Source organism: Melopsittacus undulatus, chromosome 18 (assembly GCF_012275295.1).
Source record: "Melopsittacus undulatus isolate bMelUnd1 chromosome 18, bMelUnd1.mat.Z, whole genome shotgun sequence".
Lineage (NCBI taxonomy): Eukaryota > Metazoa > Chordata > Aves > Psittaciformes > Psittaculidae > Melopsittacus > Melopsittacus undulatus.
This window is the reverse complement of record NC_047544.1, coordinates 403,431-421,826: the sequence shown is the minus strand read 5'-3', so window position 1 is coordinate 421,826 and position 18,396 is coordinate 403,431. Positions and strand designations below refer to the sequence as shown.

General features: G+C 66.2%; 4 protein-coding genes across 4 annotated transcripts; 1 reads left to right on the top strand and 3 right to left on the bottom strand.

The window, feature by feature from the left end:
• Positions 1–396: 396 nt before the first annotated feature.
• DDX56 (DEAD-box helicase 56) lies at positions 397–6,633 on the bottom strand. The gene is made up of 14 exons (XM_034070560.1): positions 6,529–6,633; positions 5,704–5,865; positions 5,159–5,310; positions 4,307–4,477; positions 4,047–4,137; positions 3,210–3,454; positions 2,368–2,508; positions 1,919–2,035; positions 1,608–1,702; positions 1,458–1,531; positions 1,131–1,220; positions 790–895; positions 619–716; positions 397–538 (listed from the first exon to the last, which is right to left on the bottom strand). Exons 1-14 carry the CDS (start codon positions 6,589–6,591, stop codon positions 455–457), a joined length of 1,689 nt encoding a protein of 562 aa, XP_033926451.1. The 5' UTR covers positions 6,592–6,633; the 3' UTR covers positions 397–454.
• A 62-nt stretch (positions 6,634–6,695) lies between these two features.
• Positions 6,696–8,424, bottom strand: LOC117437151 (transmembrane emp24 domain-containing protein 4). Its single transcript, XM_034070559.1, has 5 exons — positions 8,267–8,424; positions 8,071–8,171; positions 7,498–7,623; positions 7,038–7,184; positions 6,696–6,942 (listed from the first exon to the last, which is right to left on the bottom strand). Exons 1-5 carry the CDS (start codon positions 8,415–8,417, stop codon positions 6,793–6,795), a joined length of 675 nt encoding a protein of 224 aa, XP_033926450.1. The 5' UTR covers positions 8,418–8,424; the 3' UTR covers positions 6,696–6,792.
• Positions 8,425–9,619: 1,195 nt separating this feature from the next.
• On the top strand, positions 9,620–12,022 carry LOC117437162 (protein piccolo-like). Its single transcript, XM_034070586.1, has 6 exons — positions 9,620–9,634; positions 9,808–9,983; positions 10,572–10,768; positions 10,879–11,037; positions 11,109–11,233; positions 11,828–12,022. Exons 1-6 carry the CDS (start codon positions 9,620–9,622, stop codon positions 12,020–12,022), a joined length of 867 nt encoding a protein of 288 aa, XP_033926477.1.
• A 1,649-nt stretch (positions 12,023–13,671) lies between these two features.
• On the bottom strand, positions 13,672–17,846 carry LOC117437143 (stAR-related lipid transfer protein 7, mitochondrial). Its single transcript, XM_034070520.1, has 8 exons — positions 17,520–17,846; positions 16,028–16,203; positions 15,883–15,932; positions 15,651–15,761; positions 15,499–15,581; positions 15,258–15,357; positions 14,843–14,927; positions 13,672–14,324 (listed from the first exon to the last, which is right to left on the bottom strand). The coding sequence occupies exons 1-8, from the start codon at positions 17,582–17,584 to the stop codon at positions 14,170–14,172; spliced, it is 825 nt and encodes a 274-aa protein (XP_033926411.1). The 5' UTR covers positions 17,585–17,846; the 3' UTR covers positions 13,672–14,169.
• Between the last annotated feature and the right edge of the window lie 550 nt (positions 17,847–18,396).

The window sequence follows — 18,396 nt, the reverse complement described above, 5'->3', positions numbered from 1 at the left end:
CATGGGATCCCAGCACAGGGATGGGGCTCAGAGGATCCCAGCACTGGGATGGGGCTCAGGGGATCCCAGCACCAGGATATGGGATGGGGCAAACCCAGCCCCAGTTGCCGGTACCAACACGGGGATGGATGATGGTGCCACGGTGCCAGGATGGGCTCCCCCTGGAGCTGGACCCCATTACGGAGGTGCCTTGGTGGGTGCCAGGGCATTCACCCCACGGTGCCAGCACCACACACACCCAGTTCCCAGGCTCTTGGCAACCCCAAACCTGGGGTTCCCCCCCCCACACCCCATCCATGTCCTTGCCCTCTCTATGGCTGTGATAAGGGGGTGCTGATAACACTGGGGCACCTTTGCCCGGCGCGCTCTGTGCCGTCACCAACCGTCCCTGTCAGCCCTGGGGCACAGGCACCTTTATTGGCACAGCAATGGGGTGCGGGGGGGGCCGGGGGGGTCAGGATGGTGCCGCAGCACCAGGACGCTTGCTCCGGCGCTGGGAGTACTTGAAGCTCTGCAGAGGGTTCCCGGATCTGCGGCACTGGGGGGGGAGAAGGAAACCACATCAGGACCCCCCCAACCAGAGGGGGCATCGGGGGGGTCCCCATGAACCCCACTCACCCTCACCCCCCCCCTGCGGGAGGCTCCGGTGTGGGGCAGCCGCTGCCCCTTGCGCTTCTTGATGCCGGGTGTGAGGCTGGCGCGGAGGCTGTGGGGCACTGGGGGCACAGGCTGCGGTCAGGGGGGGTCAGGGGGCAGCCCCTGTGCCCCCCCCCGGCGCCGAGGCCGTACCCAGGTAGTCGGGCACGTTGCGGAGGTGAGGCTGTACCACAGCCGGGTGCAGGGGGCGGTCGTGGCGCAGAACGTGCAGGTCCCGGGGGTTGTCCTCGAAGTACACCTGGGGGGGGCACAGGCACAGACACAGTCACAGTCAGACACAGTCACAGTCACAGTCAGGAGTGGGGGGGGCACAGTCACAGTCACAGTCAGACAGGAGTGGGGGGGGCACAGTCACTGTCATAGTCACAGACACAGACAGGAGTGGGGGGGGCACAGGCACAGACACAGTCACAGTCACAATCACAGACATGGGGGGTGCAGGGACCCCCCCCACCCCGGGGGTCTGTGGGTACCTTGAGCTTCTCGGAGTTGAGCAGCTCGTCCTTGATCTCCCGCAGCCTCGCCTCCTTCACTGCCTGTTTGGTGACCGCGCGCATGGCGTCCTGGGGGGGCACGGGGGTCAGCGCCCCATAACCGGTACCACTGAACCCCCCCCGGTCCCTCACACACCCGGGGGTCAGCACCCCATAACAGGTACCACTGAACCCCCCTCGTCCCACACGTACCCGGGGGTCAGCGCCCCATAACCGGTACCACCGAACCCCCCCCGGTCCCACACGTACCCGGGGGTCAGCACCCCATAACCGGTACCACCGAACCCCCCTCGGTCCCACACGTACCCGGCAGCGGTACCGCAGCCCCTCGATCTCCTCCATGCAGAACTTGTAGGGCTGCAGCATGGACTCCCCGTTGTCTGTGGGGGGGACACACACGGGGTCACCCCCTGCTTGCCCCCCCCTCACCCCCCCCATGGGGCTGTCCCCCCCCACCTGCAGCCAGTGCGTCCTCAATACGAGCCATGTTCTCCTCCTCGTCCGGCAGTGCCAGTGTCAGTGCCGTGCCAGGGTTGTCAGCCCGCGCTGTCCTGTGGCATGGGGGGGACATGGAGATGGGACCCCCCCCGTGCACACCCCCCCCCGCAACCCCCCCTCTGCCCCCCCCTGTGCCCACCCCCCCGTGCCCCCCACTCTGCTCACCCCCCCCTGCCCCCCCCCTCTGCCCGGCCCCCCCGTGCCCCCCCCTCTGCCAACCCCCTCTGCCCCCCTCCCCGGGCCCCCCCCCGTGCCCCCCCCCCCCGCACCTCCCCACACGATGGATATAGGCCTCCACGGTGACAGGCACATCGAAGTTGATGACAGCAGCCACGTCCTGGAAGTCGATGCCACGAGCGGCACTGAACTCGGGGTCTGTGGCCTTCCTGGGGGGGCAGGGACAGGAGATGGATGAACCCCCCCCCCAAGGGATGGGGGGGACACAGGCACCCAATGGGGCACAGGGGACTCCTCAATGTGGGGACCCCAAAGCTGCAGCACAGGGCAAAGAGCCCCCCCAAAGGAAGGGGATGTGCCCCAGGGACCCCCCCGGGGCAGCAGCAGCCCCATGGCTCTGGGTGACATCACCCCCAGTGCCATGGGGACATCCCCAGTGCCATGGGGACACCCCCAGTGCTATGGGGACACCCCCAGTGCTATGGGGACACCCCCAGTGCCATGAGGACCCCCCGGTTTCACAGACCCCCCCCGGGCTCACCCCTGTGCTGGTCCCCGGCGCTTCTTGCGCTGTGGCTGCTTCGGCTCCGGCTCCGGCACCGGCTCCGGTCCTGGCGCCTCCTCATCCGTGGCCACGATGTAGTCATAGATGCCGCGGTTGAACTGGGCTATGATGTGACACCTGCACCGGGGGGGGCTCAGCACCCGATGAGGGGTCACCCCCCCACAGGCACCCCACAGCCTCCTGGGTGTCCTTCACCCCACAGGATCCCATTGCCATGAGCACCCCGTGACCCCAAGGAGCCCCCAAGGCCTCACCTCCCCCCCCCAGCACTGCCCCAGCTCCCTGGGACCCCCCATTTCCCCTTTCACCCTCCTCAATGGACACCCCAAACCCAAGGGGTGTCCGTCCCCATTGCCCCCCTATTGCCATGGGACAGCCCCGAGCACCCCTTGCCCCGGGGGGCCTCCATCACCCACCATAGGCATCTCAATGTCCTTCACCCTCCCCATGGGCATCCCCCAGGAGCACCCATGAGCACCCCCCAGCACCCATGGGCATCCCCCATTAGCACCCATGGGCATCCCCCCAGCACCCATGGGCATCCCCCCAGCACCCATGGGCATCCCCCCAGCACCCATGGGCATCCCCCAGGAGCACCCATGGGCATCCCCCCAGGAGCACCCATGGGCATCCCCCAGCACCCATGGGCATCCCCCCAGCACCCATGGACATCCCCCAGGAGCACCCATGGGCATCCCCCCAGCACCCATGGGCATCCCTCAGCACCCATGGGCATCCCTCAGGAGCACCCATGGGCACCCCCATCACCCACAGCCATGGGCACCCATCCCCATGACCACGGGCACACTGGTGCTCACCGGGATCTCGCCGGCAGCTCGGGGTTGAGGACACAGGCACCGATGCCAAACTGCTCGAGCAGCAGCTTGAGCCGGTAGCACCGGGGCAGGGAGGACACGAAGAGCAGGGCCCGGCCACGGAGCAGCCGCAGCCGCAGCAGAGCCACCAGCACCAGCACCTTGTCCTCGGCTGTGCCACAGCGAAGCACCAACTGCCGCAGCTGAGCTGGGCCTGGCAGCGGAGCCTGCGCCGGGCACAGCCGCACCTGCACCGGGACATGGTGAGCATGGGATGGGGGCAACGTCCCTGTGCACATAGAGCTGCTCCTGTGCCCATAGAGCTGTAACTGTGCCCATAGAGCTGTAACTGTGCCCATAGAGCTGCCCCTGTGCCCATAGAGCTGTCCCTGTGCCCATAGAGCTGCCCCTGAGCCCATAGAGCTGTCCCTGTGCCCATAGAGCTGTCCCTGTGCCCATAGAGCTGCCCCTGTGCCCATAGAGCTGCCCCTGTGCCCATGGAGCTGCTCCATAGACCATAGAGCTGTCCCTGAGCCCATAGACCTGCCCCATAGCCCATAGAGCTGCCCCATAGCCCATAGAGCTGCTCTTGTGCCCATAGAGCTGCTCCTGTGCCCATAGAGCTGCCCCTGCAGCCCCAGATCTCCCATTGGAGCCCCCAAAGCCCCCACCAAATCCCCATCTCCTCCCTGCACCCCCCAACCTTCCCCCCAGCTGCCCCAAAGCCTCCCCTGATGCTCCAAGCCCCCCCTGGACCCCCCAACACTCCCTTCAGAGCCCCCAAACCTGCCCCTGGACCCCCCAAACCCCCCCCACACCTCCCATTGCCCCCCCCCTCACCGGGTTGTGCAGCACCAGCTCCTTCAGTGCCTCCACATCAGGGCTGAACGTGGCTGACATCAGCAGTGCCTGGTAGATCTTGGGCAGGTGGCTGGGGGGGGATGGGCTCAGCACCAGCCCATGGGGGGCCGGGACCCCCAGATCCCAGGCACCAGCCCTTGAACCCCCTGAGCCCCCCAAACACTCAAGCCCTGGTTGTGCCCCACATGCAGAGCCCCAAACCCCATCCCCGGTGCCCCCCATAGCCCCCAGCCCCTCACCAGAGCAGGGCCTTGATGTCCTCGAGGCAGCCGAAGCCCAGGAGCAGATCAGCCTCATCCAGCACCAGCAGCTCCAGCGAGTGCCTCAGCACCAGAGTGTGGGCATTGAGCTGTGCCAGCACCCGGCCCGGTGTCCCCACCAGCACATCCGGCTGTGCCGCCAGCACCGGCCTGAGACACAGCATGAGTATGGGGGACAGACAGCGTCAGCATGGGGGTGACACTGTCCTGGGGGTGACACTGTCCTGGGGGTGACACTGCCCCGGGGGTGACACTGACCTGAGGGTGACACTGACCTGGGGGTGACACTGCCCCAGGGGTGACACTGCCCCGGGGGTGACACTGACCTGGGGGTGACACTGCCATGGGGGTGACACTGACCCGGGGGTGACACTGACCTGGGGGTGACACTGCCATGGGGGTGACACTGCACTGAGGGTGACACTGACCCAGGGGGTGACACTGACATGGGGGTGACACTGCCATGGGGGTGACACTGCACTGAGGGTGACACTGACCCAGGGGGTGACACTGACATGGGGGTGACACTGACCCGGGTGGTGACACTGCCCTGGGGGTGACACTGCCCTGGGGGGTGACACTGCAGGGGCTATAGGTTGGCTCAGGGTGGGACAAGGGTGTTTGTGGGGTGGCACAGGGACACTGAGGGGTGACAGGTTGAAGCTGGGGTTTGACACAGTGACACCAGTGAGTGACATGGTGACACTGGGGGAGAAACCCGGTACCAACAGAGGGTGCTGGGTGATGCTGGGGGTGCCAGGGTGACACCGAGGGGTGAGCCCCTGGCAATGGGGGTGGCACAGGGACACCGAGGGGGGGTTGGGCACTCACCGCAGAGCCGCGGGGTCCCCGTCACCCAGCTCAGCCACCCGCACGTCGGTGGCAGCCGCCAACCGGCGCAGGCAGCGCAGGACCTGCAGGGACAGCTCCCGGGAGGGAACCAGAACCAGAGCACGGACAGCCTGAGGCACAGCCTGAGCTACCTGACACCCGGACACAGGCACAGGGAAGAGAGACAGCGAGAGACAGTGACAGACAGTCAGAGACAGCCAGACAATCACACACAGCCACAGTCACACACACTCAGACACACACAGTCACATACAATCAGACACAGTCAGACACAGTCACAGTCAGACAGTCACACACACACACGCAATCACACACAGTCAAGACAGTCGCACAGTCAAGACAGCCACACACAGCCAGACTCAGACACACAGTCAGACACACTCACACAGTCAGTCACACGCAGTCACAGTCACAGTCAGACACAGTCAGACACAGTTGTGTACACACATACAGTATCACATGCAGTCACACAGTTACACACAGTATCACACACACAATCACACAGTTCCCCCCCCCCGTCTCACCTCCCTGGCCCTCAGCACGTGCTGCAGCAGCCCCAATCCATAGGCTCCGGTTTTCCCGGAGCCTGTCCTGGCTCTCACCAGCAGGTCCCGACCCTCCAGCGCCAGCGGCAGCGCCTGAGCCTGCACAGCCGTGGGGCGGCCCCAGCCCAGCTCCGACACTGCCTGCGGGGCCGGACGGGTCAGCGCCTGGTGCGGGACCGGGACCGAACCCCGGTACCCCCATCCCGGTGCTCCCATCCCGGTGCTCCCATCCCGGTGCTCCCATCCCGGTGCCCCCATCCCGGTGCCCTCATCCCGGTGCTCCCATCCCAGTGCCCCCATCCCGGTGCCCCCATCCCGGTGCTCCCATCCCAGTGCTCCCATCCCGGTGCCCCCATCCCGGTGCCCCCATCCCGGTGCTCCCATCCCAGTGCTCCCATCCCGGTGCTCCCATCCCAGTGCCCCCATCCCGGTGCTCCCATCCCGGTGCTCCCATCCCAGTGCCCCCATACCAGTGCTCCCACCCCTATACCCCCATATCCCCCCTCCTGCCCCACAAACGTTCTCAATGGGGTCCCCCCCACCCCAGGCTCCCCACTGACGGGGCCCGGTGCCCTCCTGCCCCCCCCGGACCCCGCTGACCACCGGAACCGACTCCTTACGGCCCCTTGTACCCCCGAACCCCCCCGGTGCTCCCATCCCGGTGCCCCCATTCCCAGCCACAGGAATGGTGCCCCCCACCCCTGTACCCCCATATCCCCCTCCTGCCCCCCCCGGACCACCGGAACCGGCTCCTTACGGCCCCGACCCCCCCCGGTCCCGGTCCCGGTTCCGGTCCCCCCTCACCCGCAGCAGCCTCGGGTCCAGCCCCATGTGCTCGAACCCCGGCCCCTCCGCCGCCGCCGCCATGTTGGCTCCGCTCACCACCGACCCCGTGCGCAGAGCGGCCGCGGCCCTCAGCGCCCCCTAGCGGTGGAGGACTGAACACATCCCCCATCACACCCGCACCAATGGACCCCAAAAACGCTTTATTTCCTCTCAAAACAGCAGCGAGGACCCCCCAAACCCCTCCCCCCTCCATGGGAGCCCCTCCGGGGGGTGCTGGGGGCTCTACACCAGCTTCTTGGCCTCGAAGAAGCTCTTGAGATGCCGCATCTGCCAGATGCCAGTGAGGATGAGGATGATGGTCTGGGCGATGGACCACCAGAGCACCCGCTGGTTGGTGCTCTCGCTGGTCATGCGGAACCGCTCCTCCCGGTACTGCCATGGGAACAGGGGATGGGGTCAGGGGATGGGGTCAGGGGATGGGGTCAGGGGATGGGGTCACGGGATCCCCCCCCGATCCCGGTGCTCACCCGCTGGTAGTTCTGCTCCTTCTGGATCTGCTCCACCTGGTCCAGCAGCTGCCGCGCGCGGAGCTGCAGCTCCGTCAGCTTGTCCTTGGCCGCGATCTCGGGGTAGTTGTTGGTGTGTTCCCCAACCTGGATGTCCAGGTGCACCCGCTGCGGGGAACAGGGGTCAGGGTGTGCTGGTGGCACCGGTACCCACGCCTCGAGGTGTCCCCAGTATCCCCACTCTCCGGGTGTCACCGGTACCCCCGCTCTCGGGGTGTAACTAGTACCCCTGCCTCGGGGTGTCACCGGTACCTCTGCTCTCAGGGTGTGACCGGTACCCCTACTCTCTGGGTGTCCCCGGTACCCCCGCTCTCGGGGTGTAACCGGTACCCCCGTTCTCAGGGTGTCCCTGGTACCCCTGCTCTCAGGATGTCACCGGTACCCCCTCCTCGCGGTGTCCCCACACCCGGTCCCCACTCACGAGCTTGCCACCAGCGAACAGCGCCATGCGGGTGGAGTTGGAGTGCAGGCAGATCTGGTGCTCCCCTGGTGTGTGCGAGGTGAAGGTGAAGCGACCCTCGGAGCCGTACTGCCGGGACAGCACCACCTGCACCGGACACAGCACCCGCTGCAGCATCCATGGGCTGGCCTCAACGGACCCCCCCAGCACAGTGCGCACCCCACGGACCCCCAGATCAGCCTCAAAGGCACCCCAAGAACCACCCGTTCCTTTGCAAGCACCCCAGGTTCCCCTTGCCCCCGTTCCAAGCCGCCCCACGGACATCCCCCCATGGGTACCCATGCACCCCAATGGGCCCTGAACGGACCCCAGGGACCCCCCTAGGGGTACCCGTGCACCTCAAGGGGCCCTGCGCTGGGCAATGGGTGCCCCGTGCGCCCCAAGCACACCCTGTGCAGGACCAAGGGACCCCCCCAGAACGGACCCCAGGGCCCTCCCCTGGGGTACCCATGCACCCCAAGGGGCCCAGAACGGACCCCAGGGTCCCATGGGTGCCCCAGGCCCACGGCTGCCCCATAGACCCGAGGCACTCACTTTGCCGTCGGGGTCCTTGACCTCCACGTGCATGCCGAGCCCCGGCGTGGACGGCAGGAACGACTCGGACTGCTTATCCCAGAGCTGCGTCCGGTAATTCCCTATGGGAACACGGGTGGGGGGGGTCGGACCGGGACCGGGACCCCCCCCCCCGGTCACCGGACCCCCCCCCGGCACCCTATGGACCCCCCCTTACCGATGACCATGGTCTCGTCCGGGATCTCCTCAATGAAACACCTCTTCTCGGTCTCCCCGATGTGGAAGTACAGTCCGTGCGCGACCCCCGACAGCAGCAGCGCCAGCACCGCGGCCCGCAGCGCCATGGCCCCCGCCGCCGCACTGCGCATGCGCAGCGCCTCCCCATTGACACATGTGCGCTGCGGTGGCGCAGTGAGGAGGGAGCTGCTCCTCCAGCGGTGAGGTCCCGAGTTCGAGCCCCGCCTGCGGCAGCCCCGACGGCACCGGGACACCCCCCGTGCCCGTCCATGGCTGAGCGGGGACCCGGCAGCGGGGGGGGGGACCCCAGAGAGGTGTTTTGGGTGCCCAACCGCGGCTGCCCCTGTCATGGGCATCCAGAACGGGTCCCGGTGCCTCACCCGGGCCCAGCACAGCCTGAGCCTGCAGGGCAGGAACCGGCACCGGGGGCAGCACCGGGGCACCGGGGGATGGGGGCAACAATGGGGACACCAATGGGATGGGGGTATTAATAGGGACACCATAGGGGCACCAATGGGATGGGGGCATCCATGGGGGTGAGGACACCAATGGGATGGCGACACCAATGGGATGGGGACATCAATGGGATGGGGACATCAATGGGGACACCACTGAAATGGAGACACCAGTGGGGATGGGGATATCACTGGGAACACCAATGAGCATGGGGACACTACGGGAATGGAGACATCAATGGGGACACCAAAGAGATATGGACACTGATGGGCATGGAGACACCACGGGGACAGGGACATCAATGGGGACACCAAAGAGATGGGGACACCAATGGGGATGGAGACACAGAGAGATGGTAACACCATGGGGACAGTGCGGGGACATTGTTGGGGATGGGGATATCGATGGGGACACCAATGGGATGGGGGCATCCTTAGGGATGGGGACACAATGGGGATGGGGACATGGGGCAAGGGACACCACGGGGCTGCCAAAGGGATGAGGACACAATGGGGAGGGGGACACCGTGGGGGTGAGGACACCAAAGCGATGGGGACATCAATGGGCACAGCAAGGAAATGGGGGCACGAAAGGGACGGGGACACCAGGGGGGGGCTGCAGGGGCTGGGACACCGGAGGGGGGAGCCTGGAACAGCTGCAGCCCCAGCGGGTCCCGACCGGCCCCGGGAGACGGGAACGGGATCGGGGGGGGGATGGGGGCAGCGGAGGGAGGGGGGAATGTGGGGACAGGGGGAGAGGTGGGGACACCGCAGGGACAGGGACAGGGGACAGGGACATGGGGACAGGGACAGGGACATGGGGACAGGGACAGGGGATGTGTGCGGGCAGGTCTATGGGATGTAGGGAACACACGGACATGGGGCACAGGAACGTGCGGACATCCCAGGGCCACGGGCGTGCGGCACACAGGGATATGGAGGACACAGGAATGCGGGACCCGAAGGCAGAGGAGCAGCACCAGGACATGGGGATGGGGCCGTGGAGGGGACACCGGGACACGGAGGGACTCGGGCACCGGGGGAGGTTTCCCCATCCCCGGCCCAGCCCAGCCCGGGACCGCCCGAGGCCAGGGCCGGGCTCTGCTCCCTGCTCTATAAGAGCCAGAGCCGCATCCCGGGACAGGCTCCGATCATCCGGTACCAGCCGATCGGGAACGAGCCGGGTCCTGCCGGCAGCGGCTGCAGCGAGTTCACTCTGGAGCCGACTGAGAGCAGCGCCCGGTGTGCGGGGATGGGAGGGGGATGGGATGGGATGGGGATGGGGACGGGATGGGGATGGGGATGAGATGGAATAGGGTCGGGATGGGAATGGGATGGGGATGGGATGGGGATGGGGATGGGATGGGGACAGGAGGGGGATGGAATGGGGATGGGATGGGGATGGGAGGGGGATGGGATGGGGATGGGATGGGAATGGGATAGGGATGGGATGGGGATGGGATGGGGACGGGATGGGGATGGGAATGGGATGGGGATGGGATGGGGACGGGGATGGGATGGGGACAGGAGGGGGATGGAATGGGGATGGGATGGGGACCGGCTGGGGATGGGATAGGGATGGGATGCAGACAGGATGCAGATGGGAATGGGCTGGGGATGGGCTGCGGATGGGGATGGGAATGGGATGGGAATAGAATGGGATGGGCTGGGGACAGGAGGGGGATGGAATGGGGACGGGATGGGGATGGGATGGGAATGGGGTCGGGACAGGAATGGGATGGGGACGGGATGGGAATAGGATGGGTTTGGATCGGGATAGGATGGGGCTGTGGCCGCGCTGGTCTCCTCCCCCCCCGGCTGTGGCCCCAGCGCCGCCCGCCCTCACCCCAACGTGTCCCTGTCCCCCCCGGGCCACAGTGGGGCCGAGGGGCCCCGGGGACCCCATGAGCGGCCCCTGCAGCAGCCGGGGGGGGTCTCTGCGGAGCGGGGCTCGGGCCCCGGGGATGCACCGGAGGCCGTCACCGACCCCGACATGGAGGCTTTGTTCGACGAGTGGCTGGGGCCAGGTACCGGCTGTGCCCGGGGGCTCGGCCCCCCCCGCCCGTCCCGGTGCCCCCTGCCCGTGCCCCGATGTCCGACCCCCCCCCGGGTCTCACCCCCCCTGTGCCCCCCCCAGAGTCCTCCCCGGAGCTGACGGGGCCGTCGCTGGCGCCGCCGCAGCCCCGGGGCCGCCCGTACCGGTTCGTGCTGCGGGACCCGGAGCAGCGGGGGCTGTGCCTGCGGGGGGGGCGCCTCGTGCCCCTCCCCCTGCAGGGAGCCAGCGCCCAGCAGGAAGGTGAGTGCCGGGGGCGGGGGGGGCCCCGCGGCCGCTGCCCCCCCCCCAACCGGCCCCTCCGTGTCCCGCAGAGCCCCTCAGTGCGGTGCCCAACCCGCACCTGCAGCGCCGGCGCTGCCCCCTCCTCGTGGGCATCCGGGGGGGCAGCCGGGCCCTGGCCTGTAGCCCCGGCCCCGAGCCCCGGCTGCAGCTGCTGGTAAGGGGGGGGCACCCATGGGGGGGGAGCACCGAGGGGAGGGCACCCCTGGGTCAGCACGAGAGGGGGAACCCCAAGGTTGAGACACACATGGGTGGGGAACCCATAGGGAGAGCACCCATAGGTGGAGCATCCTCAGGTGATGGCATCCGTAGGTGGAGCACCCCAAGTTTGGGCATCCATAGGTGAAGTACCCCAACATGAGAGCACCCATAGGTTGAGACACCCATAGGGGGAGCACCCCAAGATGAGGGCACCCATAGATGGAGAACCCCAAGGTTGAGACACCCATAGGTGCAGCACCCATAGGGAGAGCACCCATAGGTGGAGCACCCCAACATGAGGGCACCCATAGGTGGAGCACCTCAGGGTTGGGCACCCATAGGGGGAGCACCCATAGATGGAGCACCCCGAGGTGAGGGCACCCATAGGAGGTCACCCCAAGATGAGGGCACCCATAGGTAGAGCACCCATAGGTTGGGCACCCACAGGATCTCCCCCCGAGGTGGGTCCCGCTGTGCTCAGCCTCAGGGGGCAGCTCCAGGTGTTGCCCCCCCCCCCCCCCCCGGTGCCCCAGCGCTGCCCCCCCCGCAGGATGTGGGGCTGCTGGAGCTGTTCTCGCGAGAGGAGAGCGCCGCCCCCTGCACCTTCTATAAGAGCTTCGGGGGCTCCACGCACACGTTCGAGGCGGCCGCGAGCCCCGGGGCCTTCCTCAGCACCGGGGGGGGGCACGAGCTGGGCCTGGCCCCCCCCGACGGAGCCACCGCCTTCTACCTGCACCGGATCTGACCCCCGGGGGGCAGCGGGGGGGGGGGGGGGGGGGGGGGGGGCAATAAAGAGATGGAACCGGCTCGGGGCGTGCGGGGGCACCGTCGGGGGGGCGGGGCCGGGACGTGGGGGCGTGGCTTGCGAGGGGCGTGGCTTGCGAGGGGCGTGGCCAGGTACAGACAGGGGGGAGGGGGTTGAGGGGGAGGACCCAGAGACCTCCGAGCCCGTGGGGACCCCACCTGACCTCGGGGAGCCCCAAGGACCCTGGGGTCATCCCCCAAGAGCGCCCCCAAATCCCCGCGGGGGTTCCCCATTGACCTCCCCTCCCCCACCCCGAGGCCCCTTCGCAGCCTTTGGGGTCCCCCCCACTCCTTGGGGACCCCCTCGGAACCCATAGAGACCCATAGACACCTATAGCACCCATAGAAACCCAGAGACACCCATAGAGACCCATAGCACCCAGACACCCACAGCAGCCATAGACACTCATAGCACCTATAGATATCCAGAGACACCCACAGCAGCCATAGACACTCATAGACATCCAGATGCCCATAAACATCCATAGATTCCCATAGCCCCCATAGATACCCATAGACAGGCACCCATAGGTACCCCCTGAGCCCCCATCCCCTCCCAGCCTATGGGTCCCCCATTGGCGCTGCTGGGGACGGTGTCCTCACTGGGGGCTCCCCCCGCGCTGCCCCCCCCGGACACGGTTCACTCCCTGACCTGTGCCCTGATGCTGCTCAGCACCGACCTGCACCGGCCCCCCCCGAGCCCCGGTTCCCCCCCCCCCCGAGCCCCGGTTCCCCCCCCCCTCACGGGCCCCCCCCGAGCCCCGGTTCCCCCCCCCCCCAAGCTCTCTACGGCTCCATCCGCAGCTGCCGTGGTCAGTGTGAGTGCGGGGGGGGCACGGGGGGGTCCCCGTGATGCGGAGCCCCCCCCGTAGGGATGATGAGGATGGGGAGGAGGAGGAGGAGCCCCCCGGCCCCAGGAGCAGCGAACCCCGACCGGAGCTGCGGGGGGGGCCGCGGCCCTCACCCACCGGGACTGCGTGGCCAGGAAGGGCCAAAAGAGTGAGTGGGGGGGGTCCCATGGGGCAGATGGGGAGGGGTGGGGGGGGCCATGGGGCAGGTGGAGCAGGAGCAGGGCACGGATGCAGCCGGGGGTGGGGCTGGGGGGACACCGGGGACCTGGGGACAGCGTTATGGGCATGGGGACGTTGATATGGGCATGGCAGCACCGGGGCTATGGTGGCATCATTATCCCTATGATGACCCCGTTGTGGCCACGGTGGCACCATTGATGGCACTGGGGGGGGGGGGGTGTTGGGAGCAACGTGGGAACCTCAGGGGGAGCCCCCCCGAGGGGGGTCAGGGGTCACAGCCCCCCCTTGTGCTGCTGCAATAAAGGTTGGTGAGCACCACGGCCCCCCCTGACCCCAATGACCCCGGGGGGGGGCACAGACATGGGGGGTGATGGGGGTGTGGGCATTGCTGGTGTCACCCATAGAGCAACAGCTCCTCTGGGGGGGGCACAGCCACTGCCCCCCCCGGCCTGCAGGGACCCCCCAGTGTCACCCTCAGCATTGGCTCCAGGGCCATGACCCCCCCAAACAGCCCCTGCACCCCCAGCCCCTTCCCATGATCCAAGGGCTTTAGGTGGGAATTCATATTTATATAGAATAGGGGGGTCAGTTCCTAAGGGGGTTAAAGGGGGGTTGGAGGAGGGGGACACCCCATTAACGCTGCCATAGGGACATCCTCCAATGGGGTTCCTGAAGGTGGGAAGTGAAACGGGATCCTGGGAGGGGCCTGTGACATGAGCCCCCCCCCTTGGGCTGGAATCCGGCAGGATCAGCCCTGGGATCAAACCCACCCCAAGAGCAGTTCCCTCATCCCAGTTAACCCAGTTCAGCCTCCCCAGTTCAAGGTGAGGAGGCTGGAGGGGCTTTGGGTGGGGACCCCCCCATGATGGGTGATGTGGAGCATCCTCCTCCAACCCCATCCAGCTCCATCCATACAAAATTCAGACCCAAAACCATTCCAAGAGGCTGGAAAGGGACAGCACAAGGAGCTGGGGGGGGGGGGGGGGTTAACAAAGGGGTTATGGGATATTCCCCCCCCATCATTCCCAGTCCAGCACCCCTGGATCCCATGGGATCCTCAGGCATACTCCAGCTGTGCGGGGCTGCGGCTGCCTTCAGCCTTGGCCTCGCTGCCCTCCAGCCCCTTGGCAGACAGGTAATCCCGAACCTCCAGCTCCAGCTTCTTGGCTTTCAGTGCTGCCGTGTGCAGCTTCTCCAGGAAATCCGGCATTCCTGGTGGGAAGGACATGGGATAACGGGAGCTGATGGGGGCACTGGGGCTGCTGATCAACCCCCCCCAACCTGAGGCCTCCCTTTTCCTTCCTCCCTTTCCCTGTTCCCATCATCTCCCGTCTCCTTTTCCTCCCTTCTCCCTCCCCAGGCTGCAGCTCAGCAGCTATCCCAGTGGATCCACAGCCCATCTGCATCCCAGTATTCATCACACTTCCCCCATTGACTCCGGTTCCATTCTGTGCACTCGGATCCTGGGGCTGGGAATGAGTTAAAAGGGGAATCCCCCTTCATTTTCCTTTGGGATTGATGGGATATCCTCAGCACAGACCCTTCCCATGCGGAAGGAAGAGCAGCCCCAGCCACACAAACCCCCCCCCCCCCCCAACTCCATGGCTCCAGTTTAAAGCATCTCCTCCCATTCCTGCTCCCGGCACAGGGAATGCTGGAGCCTCCCGGCTTGCTCCAGATGGAATCTCCCAGCCAGGGGGTGGGAATTCCCAGCCTTGGGAATCACTCACCACTGGAGACCATCCAGCTGAGGCAGTAACGGGGGAACACGGTCTGGGGGTTGTCGCTGTAGGTCAGCAGGTAATCAAACCCGTTCTGGGGAGGAGAAGCAGAGCTGAGCCCGCAGGAATTCCACATTCCAACCCCCCTCCCCCCTGGATTCCCTGTAGGAAGAATCCTGAGGCTGGATTTAGGAGCATTAAGTGCTTCCCAATGGGATTGCAGGGAGTTTGGCTCCTGGGAGCAGGGAAGGGATCAAACTACTGAGCTAGAGCTCCCAGTCCCCTATGGATGGGTTTTCCTTGCCCTTGGGAAGGGACTGATCCCCCTCTCCAATGGGGAGCACTGAGCCCAGCTGGAGAAGGAGCAGATCCCATTGGAGCAGCAGGAAGGTCTCCTCTGCCCCACACCCCCCCCAGGACCCACCTCATCGAAGGTTTTGTGGGGCCGGATCACCATCTGGGACTCATAGGTCCTGACCCGGACGTACTCGGGATCTTCCGGGACACTCGGATGCTCCACAGCCCTGCAGGGAAGGAGATGGGAGCAGCTTGGGATGAGGTGCACGGATGGTGCCTCGGAGGGGGGCACCAAGAGAACAGGGCTTGCACCCCAAAACCTGCTGTGGTTTCAAGGCAGATCCCTGTGGTTTGACATGGACACCTACCGTGAGACCAGCACCATCAGGTTGTTCTCCCGGTCCACACTGTAGCGCCGCACGTACACGTAGTCCCGGGAATACATGGGATACTGGGAGGGAAAGGGCAGGGATGAGCCCATTGGCTTCCCGGGATGAGGGATGGGAAAGGGGCTGCTCACCGGGAAGTGTGTGACCCAATGGATCACTTCAGAGCCGGTGGCCGAGTCCCTCTCGATCACATCCAGTTTGATGACCAAGGAGTCCCATTTCTTCCGGTACTCAGTGTCCAGCTGCGGAGGGAGCCGAGTGCAGGGGGGTGAGGAGCTGGGATCCAGAGGGATCCTGCATCCGGCTGCTCCATGGGGCTGGAGGAGCCTGAAGGTCCCTTGAGCTGATGCCCACAGTGCTCACCTGCACATTGAAGAACTGCCTGGGAGTGACATCCGTGTAGGAGCCGAACACTGTGGGAAGAGGGGGTTTAAACCCCGGGATGGGAAGGGAAAGGACCCCCCCCCCCCCCCAAAGGGCTGCAATGGGAGTGTTCCCACTGCATTACCTCGGTACTGGTACAAGTGGGTGCCCTCGATCGGCCGTCGCCAGAGCTTAAAGTGCTTCTTATCCATGATCATCTCCCAGGGCTGCTCCCCCTGCTCCACTCGCGGCTCCAGGCGCTGGGAATCCCCCTGGAACAGGCTGGAAATGTTCTCCATGTGCTTCATCTCCTGCGCAGAGCTGGGAGCAGAGCCCCAGAGCCCTGTCAGTCACCAGCACATGGCCGGCACCTTCATCCCTAACAGATGGATCCAGGTCCAAGAACCAGGTCCAAGATCCGGGATAACCCATCCCAAGCTGCTGCTTCCCCCCCATTGACAGCAGATAGGCTGGATCCGCCCCGAGGCTCATTCCCAACACACTCACTGTGTCAAAGGGACTGGCACCAGTGAGGCCGGTCGCACTGGTCCGGCTGAATTCCCATTGCCTGGAAGTCACCAGACTCCTGCATGGATCCCACACTGGCTCCACAAACCCCTTTGCTATATCTGGGGGTGCAGCTCTGGCTGCCCCAGACCCCAATGCCCCCATCCCTGCCTGGGATCCCAGGGAAAACAGAGCTAAAGGAGAGGGGATGGGAAAGGTGATCCTGGGATCCCATTCCTTGGGTTTGATCCCAGTTGTTCCCTATGGATTCCCACCTGCCTGAGCCAAGAGGCAGCAGCTGCTGGGCTGGGAAGTGAGTGGTGGATAAGGAGAAAGGGAACAGCAAAGAGGAGGGATCCAAGGGCAGCGGATGGAGCTGGAGGGATCCTCACAAGGAGGCTCCGAGCACTGAGGATGGGATAATCCCGGCCCTGATTCCCTTAATCCCAGGCCTAAGCCGAGAGCTGCTGAGCCCAGTGGAAAACTGCAGCGGGATCATCCCCATGGCCCTGAAGGGCAGCGGCTCCGGTGCTACCTTGGGAATGGGATTTGGGGCCTTTCCCAGCGCTGGGATCCGGGTGGCACAAACGGGGCTCGAGGCTCCTTAGGGAGGTGCCTCTGGAGCCATCCGGTGGGATCGGACCCCCCCCGGCTTGGGGTGTAAGCGCCAACCGTGATGGGCAGCACCAGCATCTGGGGGGGCCCCAAACCCTATAGAGAGGGAGCTAAGGGGGCACCCCAAACCCTATAGAGGGGGAGCTAAGGGGGCACCCCCAAACCCTATAGAGGGGGAGCTAAGGGGGCACCCCAAACCCTATAGAGGGGGAGCTAAGGGGGCACCCCAAACCCTATAGAGGGGGAGCTAAGGGGGGACCCCAAACCCTATAGAGGGGGAGTTAAAGGAGCACCCCAAATCCCCACTGAGCCCCCATGGGGGGACAGGAGAGGACAAAGGGGACCCCCCCGCACCCAGAAACGGGGACAAGGGGGGCACCACCCCATAGATCTCGAGGGGCATCCCCCCCGCTCAGCCTATGGGCCCTGCCCTATAGCCGGGGGGGGAACCCGAGGGGTCGGGGGTGTCCGGACCCCCATGGGCCCTAGGAAGGGGATGGGGGGGGCACACGCACCGTTGCAGCTCCTCCTCCTCGATGCGCTGCCCGTCCCACACGAACACCCCGGCCAGGGTCGCCATGAGCCGCCCGGTGGCGGCGAAGGCCACGCGGCCGCGGAGCAGCCACCACCAGGACCAGGCCCAGGACCCCCGTCCGCCGCCTCCGGTGCTCCGGGCCCGCTCCGCCTCCCCGGTGCGGCCCCGGTACCGGCCGCGGAGCAGCCACCACCAGGACCCGGCCCAGGACCCCTGTCCGGTGCTCCGGGTCCGCTCCGGTGGGTCCCGGAGGGGGGTCCGGGAGGGGGCGGGGCCGGACCGGGCGCACCGGGACACGAGGCCGGCGAGCGGCCGGCGCGGAGACCACATGCCGCCGCTGCCTCAGCGGGGCCGCCCCTGCGGCGCGCTGCCCCTGACGTCATCGCGGCGCGCCGCGCATCGCTATTGGCTGAAGGATAGGTGGCTCCTCGATGGTGATTGGTGGGGAGGAGGACACGCCCCCTCCTGAGCGAGGGAGAGGAGGCAAGGGCACGGGGAGGCGGGGCTTAGGACGGGAGGGGGCGGGGCTTGATCAAGGACACGCCCCCCAAGCAGAGGGCGGGGCAGTGGGGGGTGCATGGGGGTTAATGGAGGGTAATGAAGTGTTATGGGGGCAATGGGAGGTGATGGGGTCTGTGTGGGGTTACACCGGCAGTGGAGGGGTTCTCATGGGGCAATGGGGGGATTGGGGACAGCACAAGAGGCATAAAGTGGTTTGGGTTCGGAAGGAGCTTTTAACATCATCCAGGTCCAACCCCTGCCATGGACACCTCACACTAAACCATGGCACCCAAGGCTCTGTCCATTCTGGCCTTGAACACTGCCAGGGATGGAGCAGCCACATCCTCCCTGGGCAA

What these genes read in the sequence shown, in the direction of transcription:
- DDX56 (XM_034070560.1), bottom strand. Translation starts at nt 6,591, where the DNA reads ATGGCGGCGGCGGCGGAGGGGCCGGGGTTCGAGCACATGGGGCTGGAC. An exon ending in CGCCGGGGACCAGCACAGGG is followed by an intron (nt 2,036 to 2,367) that starts GTGAGCCCGGGG and finishes CTGCCCCCCCAG; the next exon opens with GAAGGCCACAGACCCCGAGT. An exon ending in TGAGGACGCACTGGCTGCAG is followed by an intron (nt 1,532 to 1,607) that starts GTGGGGGGGGAC and finishes TCCCCCCCACAG; the next exon opens with ACAACGGGGAGTCCATGCTG.
- LOC117437151 (XM_034070559.1), bottom strand. Translation starts at nt 8,417, where the DNA reads ATGCGCAGTGCGGCGGCGGGGGCCATGGCGCTGCGGGCCGCGGTGCTG. An exon ending in GGACGAGACCATGGTCATCG is followed by an intron (nt 8,172 to 8,266) that starts GTAAGGGGGGGT and finishes GTGTTCCCATAG; the next exon opens with GGAATTACCGGACGCAGCTC. An exon ending in AGGAGCAGAACTACCAGCGG is followed by an intron (nt 6,943 to 7,037) that starts GTGAGCACCGGG and finishes TTCCCATGGCAG; the next exon opens with TACCGGGAGGAGCGGTTCCG.
- LOC117437162 (XM_034070586.1), top strand. An exon ending in AGCCAGCGCCCAGCAGGAAG is followed by an intron (nt 11,038 to 11,108) that starts GTGAGTGCCGGG and finishes CGTGTCCCGCAG; the next exon opens with AGCCCCTCAGTGCGGTGCCC. An exon ending in AGCCCCGGCTGCAGCTGCTG is followed by an intron (nt 11,234 to 11,827) that starts GTAAGGGGGGGG and finishes CCCCCCCCGCAG; the next exon opens with GATGTGGGGCTGCTGGAGCT.
- LOC117437143 (XM_034070520.1), bottom strand. Translation starts at nt 17,584, where the DNA reads ATGGCGACCCTGGCCGGGGTGTTCGTGTGGGACGGGCAGCGCATCGAG. An exon ending in ATTGGGTCACACACTTCCCG is followed by an intron (nt 15,582 to 15,650) that starts GTGAGCAGCCCC and finishes TTTCCCTCCCAG; the next exon opens with TATCCCATGTATTCCCGGGA. An exon ending in CCCACAAAACCTTCGATGAG is followed by an intron (nt 14,928 to 15,257) that starts GTGGGTCCTGGG and finishes TCTCCTCCCCAG; the next exon opens with AACGGGTTTGATTACCTGCT.